This window comes from Phyllobates terribilis, unplaced genomic scaffold (genome assembly GCF_046119375.1).
Source record: "Phyllobates terribilis strain yellow unplaced genomic scaffold, ASM4611937v1 Scaffold_1__5_contigs__length_1240528914, whole genome shotgun sequence".
Taxonomy (NCBI): Eukaryota; Metazoa; Chordata; class Amphibia; order Anura; family Dendrobatidae; genus Phyllobates; species Phyllobates terribilis.
The window spans coordinates 1,134,685,620-1,134,704,516 of NW_027362761.1; the positions used below are offsets into that span (position 1 = coordinate 1,134,685,620).

The 18,897-nt window shown below is 42.0% G+C and overlaps 1 protein-coding gene across 2 annotated transcripts in view; it reads left to right on the plus strand.

Moving 5' to 3' along the window:
• The window catches only part of HTT (huntingtin), a 174,085-nt gene that overhangs the window by 93,775 nt on the left and 61,413 nt on the right, over positions 1 to 18,897 (plus strand). For both annotated transcript variants that reach the window (XM_073647559.1, XM_073647565.1), the window contains 12 exons: positions 499 to 576; positions 1,207 to 1,430; positions 1,514 to 1,592; positions 3,218 to 3,379; positions 3,788 to 3,843; positions 3,934 to 4,082; positions 4,428 to 4,564; positions 5,931 to 6,047; positions 6,210 to 6,332; positions 6,449 to 6,687; positions 6,910 to 7,052; positions 16,638 to 16,845. In XM_073647559.1, coding sequence (XP_073503660.1) covers positions 499 to 576; positions 1,207 to 1,430; positions 1,514 to 1,592; positions 3,218 to 3,379; positions 3,788 to 3,843; positions 3,934 to 4,082; positions 4,428 to 4,564; positions 5,931 to 6,047; positions 6,210 to 6,332; positions 6,449 to 6,687; positions 6,910 to 7,052; positions 16,638 to 16,845 — 1,715 coding nt within the window. The remainder of the gene's footprint in view (positions 1 to 498; positions 577 to 1,206; positions 1,431 to 1,513; positions 1,593 to 3,217; positions 3,380 to 3,787; positions 3,844 to 3,933; positions 4,083 to 4,427; positions 4,565 to 5,930; positions 6,048 to 6,209; positions 6,333 to 6,448; positions 6,688 to 6,909; positions 7,053 to 16,637; positions 16,846 to 18,897) is intronic.

Sequence of the window (18,897 nt, forward strand, 5' to 3'; positions counted from 1 at the left end):
CAATATCTTTGACAGATTGTGTATTTACAGTAATCTATTTCTTAATGCTCTAGACCATTTGCCCCGCCCCCTTGATCTAGACCATTTGCCCCGCCCCCTTGATCTAGACCATTTGCCCCGCCCCCTGATCTAGACCATTTGCTCTGCCCTAGACCATTTGCCCCGCCCTCTTGATCTAGACCATTTGCCCCGCCCCCTTGATCTAGACAATTTGCTCTGCCCTAGACCATTTGCCCCGCCCCCTTGATCTAGACCATTTGCCCCGCCCCCTTGATCTAGACCATTTGCTCTGCCCTAGACCATTTGCCCCGCCCCCTTGATCTAGACCATTTGCCCCGCCCCCTTGATCTAGACCATTTGCTCCGCTCCACACTTTTAACATGGTGATGTATGGCAGGGAATTGATAGCTTAGTTATTGTGAGAGCAATGCCTAATAATCTTGATTTCTTCTGTCTGGCTGTGCCCGTCTCCCTGACATCTTGCTGTCGATTTTACAGTGCGTTGAAGAAATTCTGGGTTATCTTAAATCCTGTTTCAGCCGTGAACCAGTGATGGCGACTGTCTGTGTGCAGCAGGTGAGCATATTCAGGTGTTTTTCAGTTTGATCCATCCCCTTTAATGCTTTCTTTAATGAATTTCTCCAAAATGGTGTCATTCAAAAATACAGCTCTATTAACAGAAAAGTAAAAAAAAAATTACAGGTCCCAGAGAAAGGCGACACAAACCAAGGTTTTTAGTTTTTTTTTTTTACCACTTAAATAGACAACAGAAGAAAAAAACTTTTTTACTTAATAATTTTACTTACTTGGGAAATAAGCTTTTCAGATCAACAACAAAAACAATGGTGTCATTGAGAGTTTCTTTTCACCATTTGACCACATTTAAATTTTTTTCTCCCATTTGTCAATACTTCATATGTGAAGGTAACTCGTGTCATTCAAAAATAGAACTGGTCTCTCAAAAAGCCAGCCCTCAATATGGCAATGTCTGTGGAAAAATAAAAATACTTCTGATCCTTGGAATGAGGCAAAGGGGCAGGGAAGTGGGAACAAAAGCACAAAAATTAAAATGAACCGTGGCTGGAAGGGGATAAATCTTGCTAGATTGTCAGTTTATTGACCAGTAGTTGACGGTCCGTCTTCAGTTTTTCCGAATTGTCCTCTGCGCTCTGTATATTTACTGATCTTCTCATCTTGTTTCTTCAGCTATTGAAGACACTTTTTGGGACAAATTTGGCATCCCAATTTGAGGCTTTATCCTCTAACCCTGGTAAATCACAAGGCAAGGCTCAGCGCCTGGGCTCCTCTAACCTACGGCCGGGCTTGTACCATTACTGCTTCATGGCTCCCTACACACATTTCACTCAGGCATTGGCAGACGCCAGCCTAAGAAATATGGTCCAGGCGGACCAAGAGCAGGACACATCTGGGTAAGATCACACACATGGTGATACCTCCTCTCTCTGTTTTCAGCTTCCTTAGATGTATCATTTATGTTTCACTTTTCTTACAGGTGGTTTGATGTTCTGCAGAAAGTTTCTTCTCAGCTGAAGAACAACATTACCAACGTCACCAAGCATCGTGCTGACAAGGTTCGGATCCGTGATCAAAGAGATAATCTATTGCCTGTCCCAATATTGCTGTTCTACCTCATTCCTCGCACTCACACGGTTTTGGAGAGCCCGAGAGAATTTTTTTTTTTAGACTAAAGACATAAAAGGACCCCCTAGGGGACATTAAAGGGGTTTTCTTGTGATAATGTATTGATTGGTCGGGCTCCGACCTTTGGGACCTTCACCCATCAGCAGAACAGTGCCCTTTGCCATTAAAATAGAACGGCAGTGCGGATGCTTGACCGCCGCTCCAGCTATTCCCTATGGGGCTGCCGAGCAAAAATAAATAATAAAATAAAAATAACTTGTTTCCACGAGACAGTCCCTTTTAACGTTTTGCTTTTCATTTTGCAGGTTTTCCCTGTAAGCATTTACAGATGAGAACTGCCGCTTTGGCCTTGTCGGGCACAAGGGGTTATAAATCGCTTTGGCCTTCTCTGGCACAAGGGGTTATAAACCACATTGGCCTTCTCGGGCACAAGGGGTTATAAACCACGTTGGCGTTCTCGGGCACAAGGGGTTATAAACCACGTTGGCCTTTTCGGGCACAAGGGGTTATAAACCACGTTGGCCTTCTTGGGCACAAGGGGTTATAAACCGCGTTGGCCTTCTTGGGCACAAGGGGTTATAAACCGCTTTGGCCTTCTCGAGCACAAGGGGTTATAAACCGCGTTGGCCTTCTCGGGCACAAGGGGCTATAAACCGCTTTGGCCTTCTCGGGCACAAGGGGCTATAAACCGCTTTGGCCTTCTCGGGCACAAGGGGTTATAAACCACGTTGGCCTTCTTGGGCACAAGGGGCTATAAACCCCTTTGGCCTTCTCGGGCACAAGGGGCTATAAACCCCTTTGGCCTTCTCGGGCACAAGGGGCTATAAACCCCTTTGGCCTTCTCGGGCACAAGGGGCTATAAACCCCTTTGGCCTTCTCGGGCACAAGGGGCTATAAACCCCTTTGGCCTTCTCGGGCACAAGGGGCTATAAACCCCTTTGGCCTTCTCGGGCACAAGGGGCTATAAACCCCTTTGGCCTTCTCGGGCACAAGGGGCTATAAACCCCTTTGGCCTTCTCGGGCACAAGGGGCTATAAACCCCTTTGGCCTTCTCGGGCACAAGGGGCTATAAACCCCTTTGGCCTTCTCGGGCACAAGGGGCTATAAACCCCTTTGGCCTTCTCGGGCACAAGGGGCTATAAACCCCTTTGGCCTTCTCGGGCACAAGGGGCTATAAACCCCTTTGGCCTTCTCGGGCACAAGGGGCTATAAACCCCTTTGGCCTTCTCGGGCACAAGGGGCTATAAACCCCTTTGGCCTTCTCGGGCACAAGGGGCTATAAACCCCTTTGGCCTTCTCGGGCACAAGGGGCTATAAACCCCTTTGGCCTTCTCGGGCACAAGGGGCTATAAACCCCTTTGGCCTTCTCGGGCACAAGGGGCTATAAACCCCTTTGGCCTTCTCGGGCACAAGGGGCTATAAACCCCTTTGGCCTTCTCGGGCACAAGGGGCTATAAACCCCTTTGGCCTTCTCGGGCACAAGGGGCTATAAACTGCTTTGGCCTTAGTTATTTACAGGACATCAAAGATGCTTTCCATTTTTTTTTTCTTGCAGAATACTATTCACAATCACATTCGTCTGTTTGAGCCCCTGGTGATAAAAGCCTTGAAGCAGTACACCACCACGACATCTGTGCATCTTCAGAGACAAGTCCTCGACCTCCTTGCCCAACTGGTCCAGCTCCGTGTTAACTACTGTCTGCTGGATTCTGATCAGGTAATTGTAAACTTGGAGGTCTCAGGTGCTGGATTCGGAGGCGGTGCAGCATCGGAGGAGCCTAGGGGGACGCTAAAGCTGGTGAGATCGGGAGCTTGTAAGAACACACACATATTCAGCCACTACAGCAGTAACTTAAAGAACCAATTAAGATTAAAAATCCCTCCATTGTCGAAAGCGGAGAGGATTTTTAATAACGTAAATGTAAATTACAATGTTGCTTCAGTTTTACTTATCGAAGTTGATAAGAATAATCCTTTGTGCGGTCATCAGCTCTTTGCTCTAGCGATAGGGGATTCTTAGTTGATGTCCATGCTTCTATGACGTATCAGATGATGACCTTCTTCAAAGTCGTCCCCATATTCTAGACTTCTATTTAATGTTTTTCTACACACTTTTGCTTTTTAGGTCTTTATTGGTTTTGTACTGAAGCAGTTTGAATACATTGAAGTGGGTCAGTTCAGGCAAGTTCCTCTCCTATTGTATCTCTCGTTTAATAGCTATATATAATATATATTTTTTTAAATGCAATGTTTTCTATTATATCAATATAGGGAATCGGAAGCCATCATTCCTAACGTGTTCTTCTTCCTTGTGCTGCTGTCCTATGAACGCTACCATTCCAAGCAGATCATCGGCATTCCCAAAATCATCCAGCTGTGTGATGGTATAATGGCCAGTGGGAGAAAAGCTGTGACCCATGGTGGGTGGATGTGAGCGATCACTTATGTCAGTCAGTCATGTCGGTGTTCTGTGGCCACCAGACCAGAGACGTGTCAGCCACCTCCTTGCTGTTGACATCCCCGGTGCCTCTTTCGATTAATATTCCTGACTCACCATCATGATGACGTTGTGCTGTACCTACTAATTGGAAGTATGGCCGGCGAAACAATCAGTTAGGAAGAGGGTGACAGGCTCTGGTTTGGCAGTCGTGGACTAGCAAAATGGCTCATCCGTATGCTGCCCTAGATGAAATTATTATTAACATCATTAACAAGTGCATATTATAGAATGATAGAAATGATCAATTTTGATTTTTCTATTGCAGCGATACCAGCATTACAGCCCATAGTTCATGACTTATTTGTATTAAGGGGAGCAAATAAGGCCGATGCCGGAAAAGAACTGGAGACTCAGAAGGAAGTTGTGGTGTCCATGCTGCTCCGGCTCATTCAGTATCATCAGGTGAGGAGGCAGCAGCCATTGGATATTTCCAAAATATATTGAAATACAGTATTAAAAAAAAAATCCAACACAAATTCAGTGATTCTAGACTGGTCTAGGTGCGTTATCTGTATTTTTCTTTGTGGAAGCAGAGTTCAAACACTTTTAACTATTCAATGTGCCCGATTGTTTTACCCCAGCGAGCGAGCAAAACTATGGCATGCTGCCCAAAAACGTTCATGGCATATTTAGCTTTTGTGTGAAGTGGTGGCACAGACCAGTCAAAACTTGGCTGCTAACTGCTCTTGCCATTGGCCACCTGGGATCGCAAATTGTGGTTTCTAGGGCCTTCTCTGTAGTTTGAGATCTAACTTATCTTATACTTATGGTGTATGCTGGGGAAACTTCTTACGTTTTTTTCGGTCTGTACATCCCCTTTAGGAAACTAGAAATTAATTTTATATTACCTTTTAAAGGGATTTCCCCAAAATCACAAATTATTCCCTAGACATACAGTACAGACCAAAAGTTTGGACACACCTTCTCATCAAGAGTGTGCAAAGCCGTCATCAAAGCAAAAGGTGGCTACTTTGAAGAACCTAGAATATAAGACATTTTTTCGTTAAGTATATAATTCCACATGTGATAATTCATAGTTTTGATGCCTTCAGTGTGAATCTACAATTTTCATAGTCATGAAAATACAGAAAAAAAATCTTTAAATGAGATGTGTCCAAACTTTTGGTCTGTACTGTAGAAGAGGGGATAACTTACTGATCGTTTCTGTTCCCGAAAATGGGACTTCAGAACTCTGGCAAGGTGTGCAGCTCTATTCCTAGTCTACGGGACTACCGAAGAAAATAGTCAAAAAACCTTAGCACCGAAATGATGATGGAGAACTAAGATCTTGATGCAATAAGTGAACGTTTTATTTTGATCCAGCTAGAAAAGGTCCAACGTTTCCACCAATAGTGGTCTTTATCAAGGACCTCCTGGATATTTTAGAACATATAAATGTGATGAACCTAAAACAATACAAAAATGAAAATATGTACAAAAATAATATGCCAAAAGAGTAGGGGAGGGGAACTAAGGGTTTGACAAAGGTTAAAAAATATCAGGTAATAAATTCTTAAGAAAAAATTGTAAAAAAAGGTGGGATTCCTGCGGAAGGGGAAAAAACGGAGTACAGCGCTAGTTTTTTTCCGGCTGGTCTGTTAACAACAAATAGTGGGCCGACCATGTGCACCTCTCCTCTAATCAAGGCTGGGCTCTGTTTTAGGCCTGGGCTTTTTATTTTTTGCCTTCTCTGTTGCCCACTCGTACTTCTCGTGTACTAGTTACTGGTGTTAGAAGTAAGGCTTCACTTCCTGCTTTGTATCTTCAGGTGCTGGAGATGTTCATCTTGGTTCTGCAGCAGTGCCACAAGGAGAATGAAGATAAGTGGAAGCGGTTATCCCGACAGATCGCAGATGTCATCTTACCCATGTTGGCTAAGCAGCAGGTATGTGCTACTAGTGCGTTTTTTTTTTTGCTAAAAACAGTCATGCTTCGTGTATGAGGAGAGGGTATAGCCCACTAGGCAGAGCCAACGCCTCATTTTCACCTATTACCGGTAGGACACTGCATATAAAAATCCAATTTTACCACTTGCTTTGTGTCTTAGATGCACATCGACTCTCACGAAGCTCTGGGGGTGCTGAATAGTTTATTTGAGACCTTGGCCCCTTCATCCCTCCGTCCTGTAGACATGTTGTTGAGGAGCATGTTCGTCATTCCATATACTATGGTGAGTAGAGGGTGATGCGCAGTCACAGCTGTTACATCACACGGATTGCAGCCTGGTCAGTAGATATCGGGACGGCTTCTATACAGTGTTCTGCTTTATACTTTCGTGTCACACAGGCCTCCGTCAGCACCGTCCAGCTATGGGTATCTGGGATCTTGGCTATTCTCCGTGTCCTAATCTCACAGTCTACAGAGGACATTGTCCTGTCCCGGATCCAGGAGCTTTCCTTCTCGCCTGTCCTTATATCATGTCAGAATATCACTCGATTAAGGGACGGGGAGAACAACCGTCAAAGCTCAGAGGAGGATGCCGAGCAAAACCAGGCCAAGGCTCCGCCGGAAGAAACTTTTTCGCGGTAGGTATTAATGATCTCTATTGGACTCATTACCCTTATTTATGTAATGAGATATACAACCCCTTTTAAATGCCAATGATTAGCATACATGACTTCTGTACTCTGGTTTACCAAATGAATTACTGTCCGAAGACTCAGTGCAGAAGAGAGAGCGCAGAACACGCTTTTAATCTTTTCTGTAAGCCTGAGTAATGCAGTAATTTTTCTTTTGTGTCCGGCCAGGTTCCTGTTCCAGCTGGTGGGGATCCTGCTGGAGGACATAGTGCAGAAGGAGCTGAAGGTGGACCTGAGTGATCAGCAGCATACATTTTACTGCCAGCAGCTGGGAACCCTGCTCATGTGTCTGGTCCATATCTTCAAATCTGGTTAGTAAATGTATGCGTGATTGAGCCCCGGTAGTAGGTGGCCCTCGTGATAATTTGGTTTTCTATTGCTTTTTTTCTAACATGATTTCTCTGAGCAGCTAATAATGTGTATGTTCAAACATGTAAGGTGGAGTTCAGTTATTTCATTAATACAAGATGGATGATATTTTATCAGTTAATTATGAGAATTCATCTTAATTCCTGGTTTAGCGCATTCCAGAGGGCTGCTGTACGTGAAAAGTCATGGGAATCGTAGTGGGAGGTTCAGTTTATGAAGGTTGTAAATATTGAATGAGAATGGAGAGCATAGGTACGGTGGTAGAGATAAAGGAGGAGATGTTGGGCGGTGCAGCACTGGAGAGCACAGGTAGGATAGTAGAGATGAGGGAGGAGATGTAAGTCAATTCAGCATTCGAGAGAGCGTGTAGGGTGGAAGAGATGAGGAAGGATATGTAGGGAAGTGCAGCACTGTAGAGAGAACGTGTAGGGTGCTAGAGGTGAGGGAGGAGATGTTGACAGATGCAGCACTGTGGAGAGCACGTGTAGGGTGGTAGAGATGAGGGAGGAGATGTTGACAGATTCAGCACTGTGGAGAGCACGTGTAGGGTGGTAGAGATGAGGGAGGAGATGTTGGACTGTGCAGCACTGTGGAAAGAAAGTGTAGGGTGATGCAGCACTGTGGAGAGCACATGTAGGGTGGTAGAGATGAGGGAGGAGATGTTGGACGGTGTAGCACTGGAGAGCATGTGTAGGGTGGTAGAGATGAGGGAGGAGATGTAGGGAGATGCAGCACTGTGGAGCGTACGTGTAGGGTGGTAGAGGTGAGGGAGGAGATGTAGGGAGATGCTGCACTGTGGAGCGTATGTGTAGGGTGGTAGAGGTGAGGGAGGAGATGTAGGGAGATGCAGCACTGTGGAGAGTATGTGTAGGGTGGTAGAGTGAGGGAGGAGATAATGTTGCTCATCTGCACCATCTCCTCATTGGGGAAGATTTGGTTCTTTGGCACCTGTTAATAAATTAGTCTTACCCCAGCGCACTTTATAAAAAAGAATGCCACTCTTAACCCCTTTATGACCCTGGTGGTATAGGTTCGTCCAAGGTCGCATCCCCCTGTCGATCTCTGACAGCGGCATTTAACTCGCGCAAACCGGATGCGCGTTATTTGCTCCTCCCATCGGCACCCCTGTCACATGATCGCGGAGGCTGATGGGTCGGCATGACAACCAGGGGTCTGCAAGACCCCTGTGGTTGTCATTGCCGAACTGCTATGATCGCCGCTTAGCGATCGGCGCTCATAGCAGATGAGCATTTTTGTTACACATAGGAGTGCTGAAGCCCTGGTATGTGTAACACAAGCAATCGGAAGATCGCAGCTTCTAGTCTTCCATAAAGACTATTGAAGCAAGTAAAAAAAAAAAAAAAAAAATTTTTTAAATATATTGAAAAAAAAAATTGAAAAATCTGAAAGTTCAAATCACCCCCCTCTTTCGCCCCATTCAAAATAAAACAAAAAACAATCAAAACTACACATATTTGGTATAGCGAAGTTCAGAATTGCAACATTAAATGCAATAACAGGCGATCAAAACATCTTATCTATCCCAAAATGATATCAATAAAAATGTCAGCTCAGCTTGCAAAAAATAAGCCCTCACCCGGCCCTAGATCCCGAAAAATGGAGACGCTACAGGTCCTGGAAGATGGCACCATTTTTTGTTTTTCTGACAAACTTTTGGATTTTTTTTCACCACTTAAATTAAGATGAACCTATACATATTTGGTATCTACGAACTCTTAATGACCTGGAGAATAATAATGGCAGGTCAGTTTTAGCATTTAGTGAACATGGTAAAAAAAAAATTGTGGAATTGCACTTTTTTTTTGCAATTTCACCGCACTTGGAATATCCCCCCCCCCCCCATTTTTCTGTACACTAAATGGTGAAATCAATGGTGTCATTCAAAAGTACAACTCTTCCTGCAAATAACAAGCCCTTACGTGGACACATTGACGGCAAAATAAAAAAGTTATGGCTCCTGGAAGAAGGGGAGCAAAAAATGAAAACAGAAAAACCTAAGGTGGTGAAGGGGTTAATAAATCTTCTCAAAAAGTTCCGCTTTGGATTCAGAAGGAAAGTACATTATGATAGATAGCTGACAGACAGTCCATGGTGTTCTGTACCAGTCCTGGGAATGATTGGCAAAAAAGGTGTTTGTTTTTTTTTTAAAAAAAAAAAAAACTCCTAATTTTGTGATTTTTCACATTTCACTGCCAATGTTTTTATTTTTTTCCCAAGAAACTGAACATGTGTGTATAAGATACAGAAATTTTCATTTTTTTTTATTTTTTATATAAATCAGGTGTTTATTATTTTTGTAAAATAAAGCCATACAAACATAGAAAAAGCTGATCCTAATGTCACAGAAGACCAGGACTACCATCCCCTTTTATGTGACATGGTGTGAAGTGTATCCTCTTTTTGGTGGTTGTGCTGTGTGAGCTGTAAGAAGTTGCAGGTTTCTTGCCGTCCATTAGATGGGGATACGGCGCCATGAAATATTCTTGCTCTCCAGCAAATTTTTCAGATTTAATTGTTAAAATTCATTGAGGAAGTAAAGTCTTAAAGAAAACCTATCACCTCCTGGAAAACTTAATGAATTCTAAAGGAGACATTTTTCAGATATACAGCATATGATTAGGAAAAGTAAAATATTGGTTTCCTAATTTGGTCATTAAAGCTTTGGCACTTTAACCCCTTAACGACCACCGTAACGCATTTTTACGGCGGTCATTAAGGGTACTTATGCCTCAGCGCCGTGAAAATGCGTCGCTGAGGCATAAGTGAATAGCGACGGCGATTCCTGCCGGTGTCAGCTGACACCCTGCAGTATCGGTCTCTTCCGGTTTCTGTGCCATTCAGGGCCGATTAACCCCTTAAATACCTCTGTCAATCGTGACAGCAGTATTTAAGTGCTTACAAGGGGGTCTTGCGACCCCCTTAGTAACCATCGAATCGCGGGTCCCAATGGTTACCATGGTACCCTGATATCATGTGATGATCCCAGGGTACGGTGGCCTGTGAGATCCAGCAATAATTTGGATCTCACAGGCAGAGGCAGGGACTCACTGACAGGTCTCATGCACTGCAGTACAGCAGTGTATGAGATCAGCGATTAAAGTGAAAATGACACATGTCCCACAGTGAGACTTAGTGAAAAAGTAAAAAAAAAAACTGTAGTAAAATATGTAAAAAAGTAAAAACACACAAATCACTAAAATCCGTTTCACCACTCAAAACGCAGCGTTTGTGATAAAACAAAAATAATCGAAAAGAACGTACACCTAATTGTTATCGCAGTGTCCGGAACGACCTGCTCTATAAAACTATCACGTTATTTAGCCCGTTTGGGCAACGCTGTAAAAAAAACATGCCAAAAAGGACGCTTTTTCATCATACTGACTCAAAAAAGTGAATAAAAAGCGATCAAAAAGTCGTATGTAAAACAAATATAAATAAAAATGCCAAACCGTCCCACAAAAAAACAAGCTATAACATGGCTCATTCGACAAAAAACTAAAAATGTTACAGCTCTCAGAATGTGATGATGCAAAATCAATTTTTTTTTGTAAAATATTGTTTTTAGTGTGTAAAAATAGCAAAGCATAAAAAAATATAAATCTTATATCACTGTAATCGTACCGACCCAACTAACGAATCTGTCTGATCACTTGTACTGCACGGTGAATGGAGCAAAAAATAAAAACAATAACTGATTGTTTTTGTTCATTCTGTGTCTGAAAAATCTGAATAAAAACCGATCAAAAATTACTGTGCCCCAAAATGGTCCCAAAAGAATTTGCAACTCGTACCGTAAAAATAAGCCCTCATACAGCTCTGTTCACCAAAAAAATAAAAAAGTTACAGCTCTCCGAATATGGCGACGAAAATAACTAACTACTTTTTATAAAAAAAAAAGCATTTTCACTGTGTGATGGCAGCAAAACCTAAAAAAAAAACATATCAATTTGATATCGCTGTAATCGCACCGACCCCAAGAATAAACCCGCCTTATCACTTATACCGCATGGTGAACTTCGAAAAAATAAGAACTATTCTGGTACTGCTGTCTTTCTTCTTTCTGTCTCCAAAAAAATCGGAATAAGGCTCGGCTCATGTTTATCCTGCGCGCTCCGCTGAGCACTTACACCGGGGTTTACATGTAAATTCACCAAAACCGCAATTCAGACGAAAAACCCAGATGGAGCCACTCACTTATGAGGTCGATAGAGTCCCTTTTGGACTGGTCTCTGTTCCAGCGGCGTACCATCATTTTAGGCTTTTTTTTAGAGCGCAAGTGTAGACGACCACAGATCTGTGTGTGCCTAAAAAGATGAAGACCACCGGAGCAGACGTCAAGTGGGCTCCAAAGTGTCTCCATCTGCCTCTTTATGGTGGGTGGCTCTGTTGGGGGTTTCATCGGAATCGCATTTTTGTGGGATTTACACGGAAACCCCAACGTAAGTGCTCAGCTTAGACTGGCAATCCAGTCTTACTCTGGAAGCAATCGAAAATTATGTACCCCAAAATGTTACCAATAAAACCCCTAATTTATCCCACACAAAACCAGCCGCCTCTCAGGTCTGTAATCTGTCACTGGGACTATAGAGGGACATTTGACAGCTTCCGTCCCCTCAAATAAAATCCAGTGAATTCTGTTCTCCCAAATTGAAATGCCCACTCCTTCTGAGCCCCACTGTGCCCCACTAAACCGCAGTAAGCAGCCACATGTTGGGCATTATTGTAGCGGGAAGAGCACTTAATTTACAGGGTGTGTGTCACCAGGAGAAATTTTTGGGGGCACAATGTATGGACACTAAACTGGCATAAGAATAAAGCTTGGCGTGGATGTTACATAATAGTCACTGCAGCAGTAGATAAATTCATTGAAATGTGCTATTTCTACAATGGGGTCACTTTTGGGGTTTTTCTGCTGTTCTGACACCTTTAGGGCTCTACCAAAATCTATGCTCCAAAAGCCAAATAGTGCTCCTTCCTTCTCAGCCCTGACTTGTGACCTAACAGTAATTTATAAATTATGGGGTCTATTTTCTTCTATTATCCATTGTCAGAATTACGAGCTAAAACTACATTTTCGTGAAAAAAATTAATATTTTCAATATGACAACCTAATGTTATCAAATTCTGTGTAGTACCTGTGGGTTCAAAATGCTCACTATACCCCGGGATAAAATCCTTAAGGGGTGTAGTTCAAAAAGGGGCAACTTGTTGCGGTTTTCCACTGTTTAGGCGTATCAGGGGCTCTCTAAACACGACATGACGCCCACAGACCACTCTATCAAAGTCTGCATTCCAAACGTCCATCCTTCCTTTCCAAGCCCTGCCGTGTGCCCAAACAATAGTTATCCCCTACATATGCGGTATGTCCATGCTCAGGAGCAATTGCACAACAAATTTTGGGGTCCATTTTATCCTGTTACCCTTGTAAAAATAAAAAAATTGGGGCTAAAAGTACATTTTTGTGGAAAAAAATTTGATTTCTTTATTTCACGGCTCTAAGTTATAAACTTCTGTGAAGCACCTGGCTGTTCAAGGTGCTCACCACACATCTAGATAAGTTCCCTGAGGGGTCTAGTTTCAAAAATGGGGACACTTGTTCGGGGTTTCCTCTGTTTAAGCGCACCAGGGGCTCCCCAAACGCGACATGGCGTCCGCTAATTATTCAAGCAAATTTTGCATTCAAAAAGTCAAATGGCGCTCCTTCCCTTCTGAACCCTACCGTGCGCCCAAACAGTAGTTTTCTCCCACATGTGGGGTATTGGCTTACTCAGAAGTAATTGCACAACAAATGGTATGACTAAATTTCTCCTGTTACCCTTATGAAAACGCTAAATTGGGGGCTGAAATCACTTTTGTGGGAAAAATTTGAAAATTTTATTTTTACTGCTCTATGTTATAAACTTCTATGAAGCACCTAGGGGTTCAAGGTGCTCACCACACATCTAGATAATATATAGGATATCTGCGTGCTCAGGAGAAATTGCACAACAAATTTTGCGGTCCGTTTTGTCTCGTTACCCTTGTTAAAATAAAAATAAATGTGGTCTGAAGTAAACATTTTGTGAAAAAAAGTTAAATGTTCATTTTTTCCTTCCACGTTGCTTCAGTTCCTGTGAAGTACGTGAAGGGTTAATAAACTTCTTGAATGTGGTTTTGAGCACCTTGAGGGGTGCAGTTTTTAGAATGGTGTCACTATTGGGTATTTTCTGTCATATAGACCCCTCAAAGTCACTTCAAATGTGATGTGGTCCCTAAAAAAAATGGTTTTGTAAATTTTGTTGTAAAAAAAGCGAAATTGCTGGTTAACTTTTAACCTTCTAACTTCCTAACAAAAAAAAAATTTCAAAAATTGTGCTGATGTAAAGTAGACATGTGGGAAATGTTATATAGTAACTATTTTGTGTAACATATCTCTCTGACTTAAGGGCATGAAAATAATTAAAAAATTTTAAATGGCAAAATTTTCGCCAAATTTCCTTTTTTTTTCTCAATTAGACGCAAGTAATATCTAATAAATTTTACCACAATCATGAAGTACAATATGTCCCCAAAATCAGTGAGATCCGTTAAAGCGTTCCAGAGTTATTACATCATAAACTGACACTGGTCAGTATTGGAAAATTTGGCCTGGTCATTAAAGACATAATTGGCTCCTATCTTAAGGGGCTAAGTGGAGGAAATCTAGCTCTTTGCTGTTCATTTTTGTCAGCTGTGTGAACTAGGAGTTATCGTTGACATTGGGGAGACTGTGCAGCATGTAAACACATGGAGAGATCCTGGATATCAATGTTGGCGAGAGAACTGTGCAATAGAGAGGCAAGGAGAGAAGAAGGTTAGAGGCATCAGCAATAGAGGTAAACCATGTCCGCCTTCTCTTCATTTTGAGTGGAGAGGTATCTGTGTGTATTTCGGGAGATGCAAAGTTTAACGATTTAGAAGCAACTCTGTGATTCCCTAATCATTTAACCACTTTAAAGGGAATCTGTCAGCAGGTTTTTGCTACCTCATCTGAGAGTAGTCTGATGTCGGCAAAGAGAAGCTGAATCCAACGATGTATCACTTAGATTACTGGGTGCAGCCGTTCTCACACAATCAGAGTTTTTAGATTTAGCATGGAGCAGAGCTGAGGAAGCTAACCCCGCCCACACCAGGCTCTGTACAGCATATACAATGTCCATAGATTGTGATCTGCCTATCACAGGAGGGGGCGTGTCAGACCAGAAGGCACAGTGCTGCTGTGTCCTAGCAGTGATAAGCTCTTGGAGGTAAAACAATCAGCACAAAGCTTGATAAGAGTCATTCCTAAACTGTGTTTTAACCCTTACAGCATACCGACTTTAGATTACATGGCAAAAACCTGCTGACAGATTCCGTTTAAAGAGGACGTGTGACCAGGTCTTTAGTGGCCAGTGTTTGCTCCTCTCTTACTCCCACTGCTCCACTGTTTTCTTTTGTAAATTCCGCTATACGGTTCCAGAAATATTTCCAGTGACGTGAAATATTTGACTTAAAGGGAATCTGTCATCAGGTTTTTGCTATATAATCTGAAGGCAGCATGAGGTTGGGGCTAAGATACAGATTTCAGGGATGTGTCACTTATAAGGCTGTTTGTTTTTCTTTCCATACAATGAATGTTTTATCACTAGGAGGCTATCACTGCCTGGACTACAGCTCATGTGAGCACTGGTCCGACCACGCTCCCTCTTCTAATAAGCTACTCCCTGTCAATAGACAATGTACATAAAGAGTTGTGTGGGCGGGGTCAGCTGGTGTGGGCGGGGTTAGCTTTCTGAGCTCTGCTTCATGGTACATCTAAGAACTCTGATTGTGTCACAACGGCTGCACCGAGTAATCTAAGTGATACATTATTGCGTTCTGAGTCTCTTTTCCTACATTATGCTCCTCTCAGATGAGATAGCAAAAACCTTTAACAGCTGTCAGAAAATGCCTAAGGATATCTTTCTTTGCCTTTGAGCTTGATATAGAACGAGCTCCCCCCTCTCACAATGGGTACGTCCCAAAGAACAGAATCTCACAAGATTTTATGCTCATTCTGCTAAAATGAAGGTAAAACCTGCATCGCTGTAATACCAAATACTGTATTTCAGAAGTGGTCTAGAATTTTGTTTACTGTTACTTTTTGTGTTTTTCTCAGAAGTTATTGGTTACACTCTAAACACTTAAAAAAATTGATGGCCTCTTCTTAGAATTGGCTATGTTAAATTACATTTTTATTATAGAAATTTAATGGTGGGACCAACCCTTGACTCCCACAATGATCAACTATATAAAGTGTCTGCAATGTCTCTTTCATTGTCGCTGTTTAGTATGAGAAGTACCTGTTATTACAACTCAGTCCCATTCACTAGAATAGGATGATGCTCTAATGAGATTAGTCCTAATGGGAAAGGAACGCTATACCTGGCACGCTTCCTGGCGGGTATCAGTAGATGTGATATCGCCTGCCCCCCCTGAACTGTACCTGCCCCCTGAACTGTACTTGCCATGATAGTGGCTCCTACAAACAACGACCGGTGGCTGGCATTCAGAGGAGACCATGATTTTTGCTATATACTACCATAGTGTGGTATTGCAGTATATGGCATAAGTGATTTGACAATCGCAAGTTCTCACAAAATTAAAAAAATATATATATATTAAAATATATATAAAATTTAAATTGCCTTCTTTTTCCTATATTTAAAATTAAACAATAAAAAAATTCTATATCTATTCAGTATTTGTATTCGGTGCCTGTAAAGGTCTGATTTATCAAAATTTTAAATGATTTTAACCCGATTGGTAATGAACATAATAAGGGGAAAAAAAATTAAACTCCAGAATTGTGGGGTTTAAAGCGATGTCATAAAAAATGTCATCTCTATGTGGAGTCTGTATAAAATGGACCGACTCCGACTCCTAAAATATATAATAAATTGGGTGCAGTAGTTCAATGCAGTTTGTGGGGAATATTTTTTCATAAGAATTTGGAAAGTTATGAAATGTCCTATAAATGTCTGTCCTATCCCTGATCTAAGGGTCTAGACTTGTAGCTGAGATGAATCTTCTACAGTAAATTTATCACTTAAACATGAGCCGTGTATGAGGGAGTCGGAGTCATGGAAATTGAGGAGTCTGAAGTTTGGCTTACCGACTCCACAGCCCTGTATCTATGCCAAAATGGTATCAATAAAAATGTCTGCTTGCTTTCCAAATAACAAGCCCTTACACTGCTCTATCGATTGAAAAATGAAAATGGTACTGATCTGGGAAAATGGCGACCCAAAGCAAAATCATTTTTTATTTTTTCATTCACTTTATAATTTAATTTCACCACTTAAATAAAATAATGATAATACTAAAAAAAGATACATATTTGGGACAGCTGTAATTTATAGAAGCTTTTTTTCTTTTTTTGTGCATGGATTTCTGCAAACCCAATTCACACCAGTGCTGCAGGAATATTTGCCGTGGATGTTTCTGTAAATCTTTTCCTTTCTTTTTAGGAACATTCCGTAGAATCACAAACGCAGCTACGAGATTGTTCAAGGGGAGCGGCGACGATGGCACCTTCTACACGCTGGAGAGCCTGAGTGACCTGGTGGAGTCCATGTTTCCCACACATCCATCTCTAGTTCTTCTCTGGTGTCAGTTTCTGCTGCTGATTGACTACACAAACTATAACTGGTGGTCAGAAGTCCACCAGACCCTGAAGTGAGACCTAGTTCTGTATCTTCTTTAAGAATACGTATTAAAGGGATTTTCCAAAATCGTACGTTGCATAACTTGCTAAGTCCCTAGCGATCCCAAAACTGGGCTCTGCATAGTCCTGCCCTGATTGGTGTGCTTGCTGATCTATCTGTTGCCCTTGGGACTGTCTGAAATAGTAGAGCGCTATGCTTATCTTTTTCTGGCTGTCCTATAGACAATAAATGGACCTGAGGCCGTGTGTACACTCTGTGAGCTCTATTTTCTGGATCGCTGGGGGTCCCAAAGGACACACAGAAGAAAAAAAGAGAATTTTTTCCCTGATGTAAAATCAGAAACTGATGTATGAATGTAGCCTGACTCCTACGTATGATCTGAACCAGTGTTTTTAAAAGAGATTGGTCCGGATTAGAAAGATAGTATACATTTTGTTCCCCCTATGATCAGTGCAACATTACAAGTTATTTGATGAATTGTAGCTTGTTCATAGTATAAATAGTTTTTTCACCTATAATCAGTGTGGCATTACAGGTTGTTTAATAAATTGTAGCTTTTTCCCCAGGTAAATGAATGAGGTTGAACTACTATATTAGACGAAGCCCATAGACCGACATGGCACTGCTTCTAGGGTAAAAAGCAGACCCATATTTCTAACTCTTCACTGACTCTTTTAAAGGCATACTTTCGTCATAGCATTAAAATATGGCAAACCCTTTATAATCAGGGGCAATCTGATCTTTCAGACCCCCACTGATCTTGAGAATGAAGTAAATGCTGCACTAGTTTGGTACTGCAACCCCTTCACTTGTTTTTTTGTATCTCTACAACAGCGCCCCCTCTTGAACTACAATAAGTGAATGGGGGTCGCTACAGTCTTATGCGCAGGCTTAGAGAAAATGTACAAGGGCACTCTTTGCTGTAGCAACACTGCCCCTCGCTTGTTCTTAGGATTGTGCAGGCCCCCCTAAATCATAGTAATATGCCATCACTTTTTAAGATGGCAACATCTTTTTAAATTTCAGACATCCTGCTGCTGGCCCCAAGAATACAACTCTCGACATGCATCAATAGTACACATGAATATAAGCAACTTTGTAGTATATCTTATAAGAGAAATTGGCTTTTTTTCTCCTAGACAGATCTTTCATTCTCAAAATGTTCAATTCACAGGTAAAATGTGTCTTCATTGAATACAGACTTTCCCATTACTGAGATAGGAGATGATAGTTGGTGCTCATAAGGTTCTGTGGAGAACTGTAACTGTCATTTCAGGAGAACTTGCAGTATAATGTTTGAATCTGCCTCTAGCTCCTCCTCTTTCCATAGAATTTTTAAAGCACCAACTGCCATCTCTTATCTCAGTAATGGATGACTCTGTCTTCACTGAACACAGATTTTTAACTATGAATTGAAAGTGAAAGAACAGTCCAGGAGGAGAAAGAGGCAGATTTCTCTGATCAGATGTATTAGAAAGGCCCTTTTTTTCATCTGTACTATTGATTTTCTGAAATAAAAATTAGAATGAAAGTTACTTTTTTATACCTTACTTTGCAAAAGAAGGAATACAAAGATAAAGACTGGTTGTGTAACTGGCCCCATACACAAAGGTTAGCTGAACCTGTCGATATTGGCGGGATCGTCTAATGTGTATGGGGCCTTCCGACTCTTCCACTGACAGATCTGGGATTTTTGCTGGATTTCAATGGCCGATCCTTTTTTTTTCTCCCGGGAGATAAGTCGGTAAAGGAGGAGTCTGGCATCAGCTCTCTCATCGAGAACATAGAAGCACTCGGCCGAGCGTTACTGTGTATGGGGGAAGTCGGAAGAGAACAGTCAGCCGAGCGATCGGTCCTCTGACAGCTTTCAATGTTTCAGTTGTCCTGTTTCATTGGCCCCATTTTCTGCACCATAGCCAAAATTAAAATTTAGAATGTTATGTCCAGTACTGACTCTTGGGGGTTTCTTGGTGCTGAGGAGGAGTCACCGTGCGCTCCGGACTTAGCGGAATGTGGCGGATTAAACATTTAGAACATCGAGCACCAGATCATGTAAATTTAG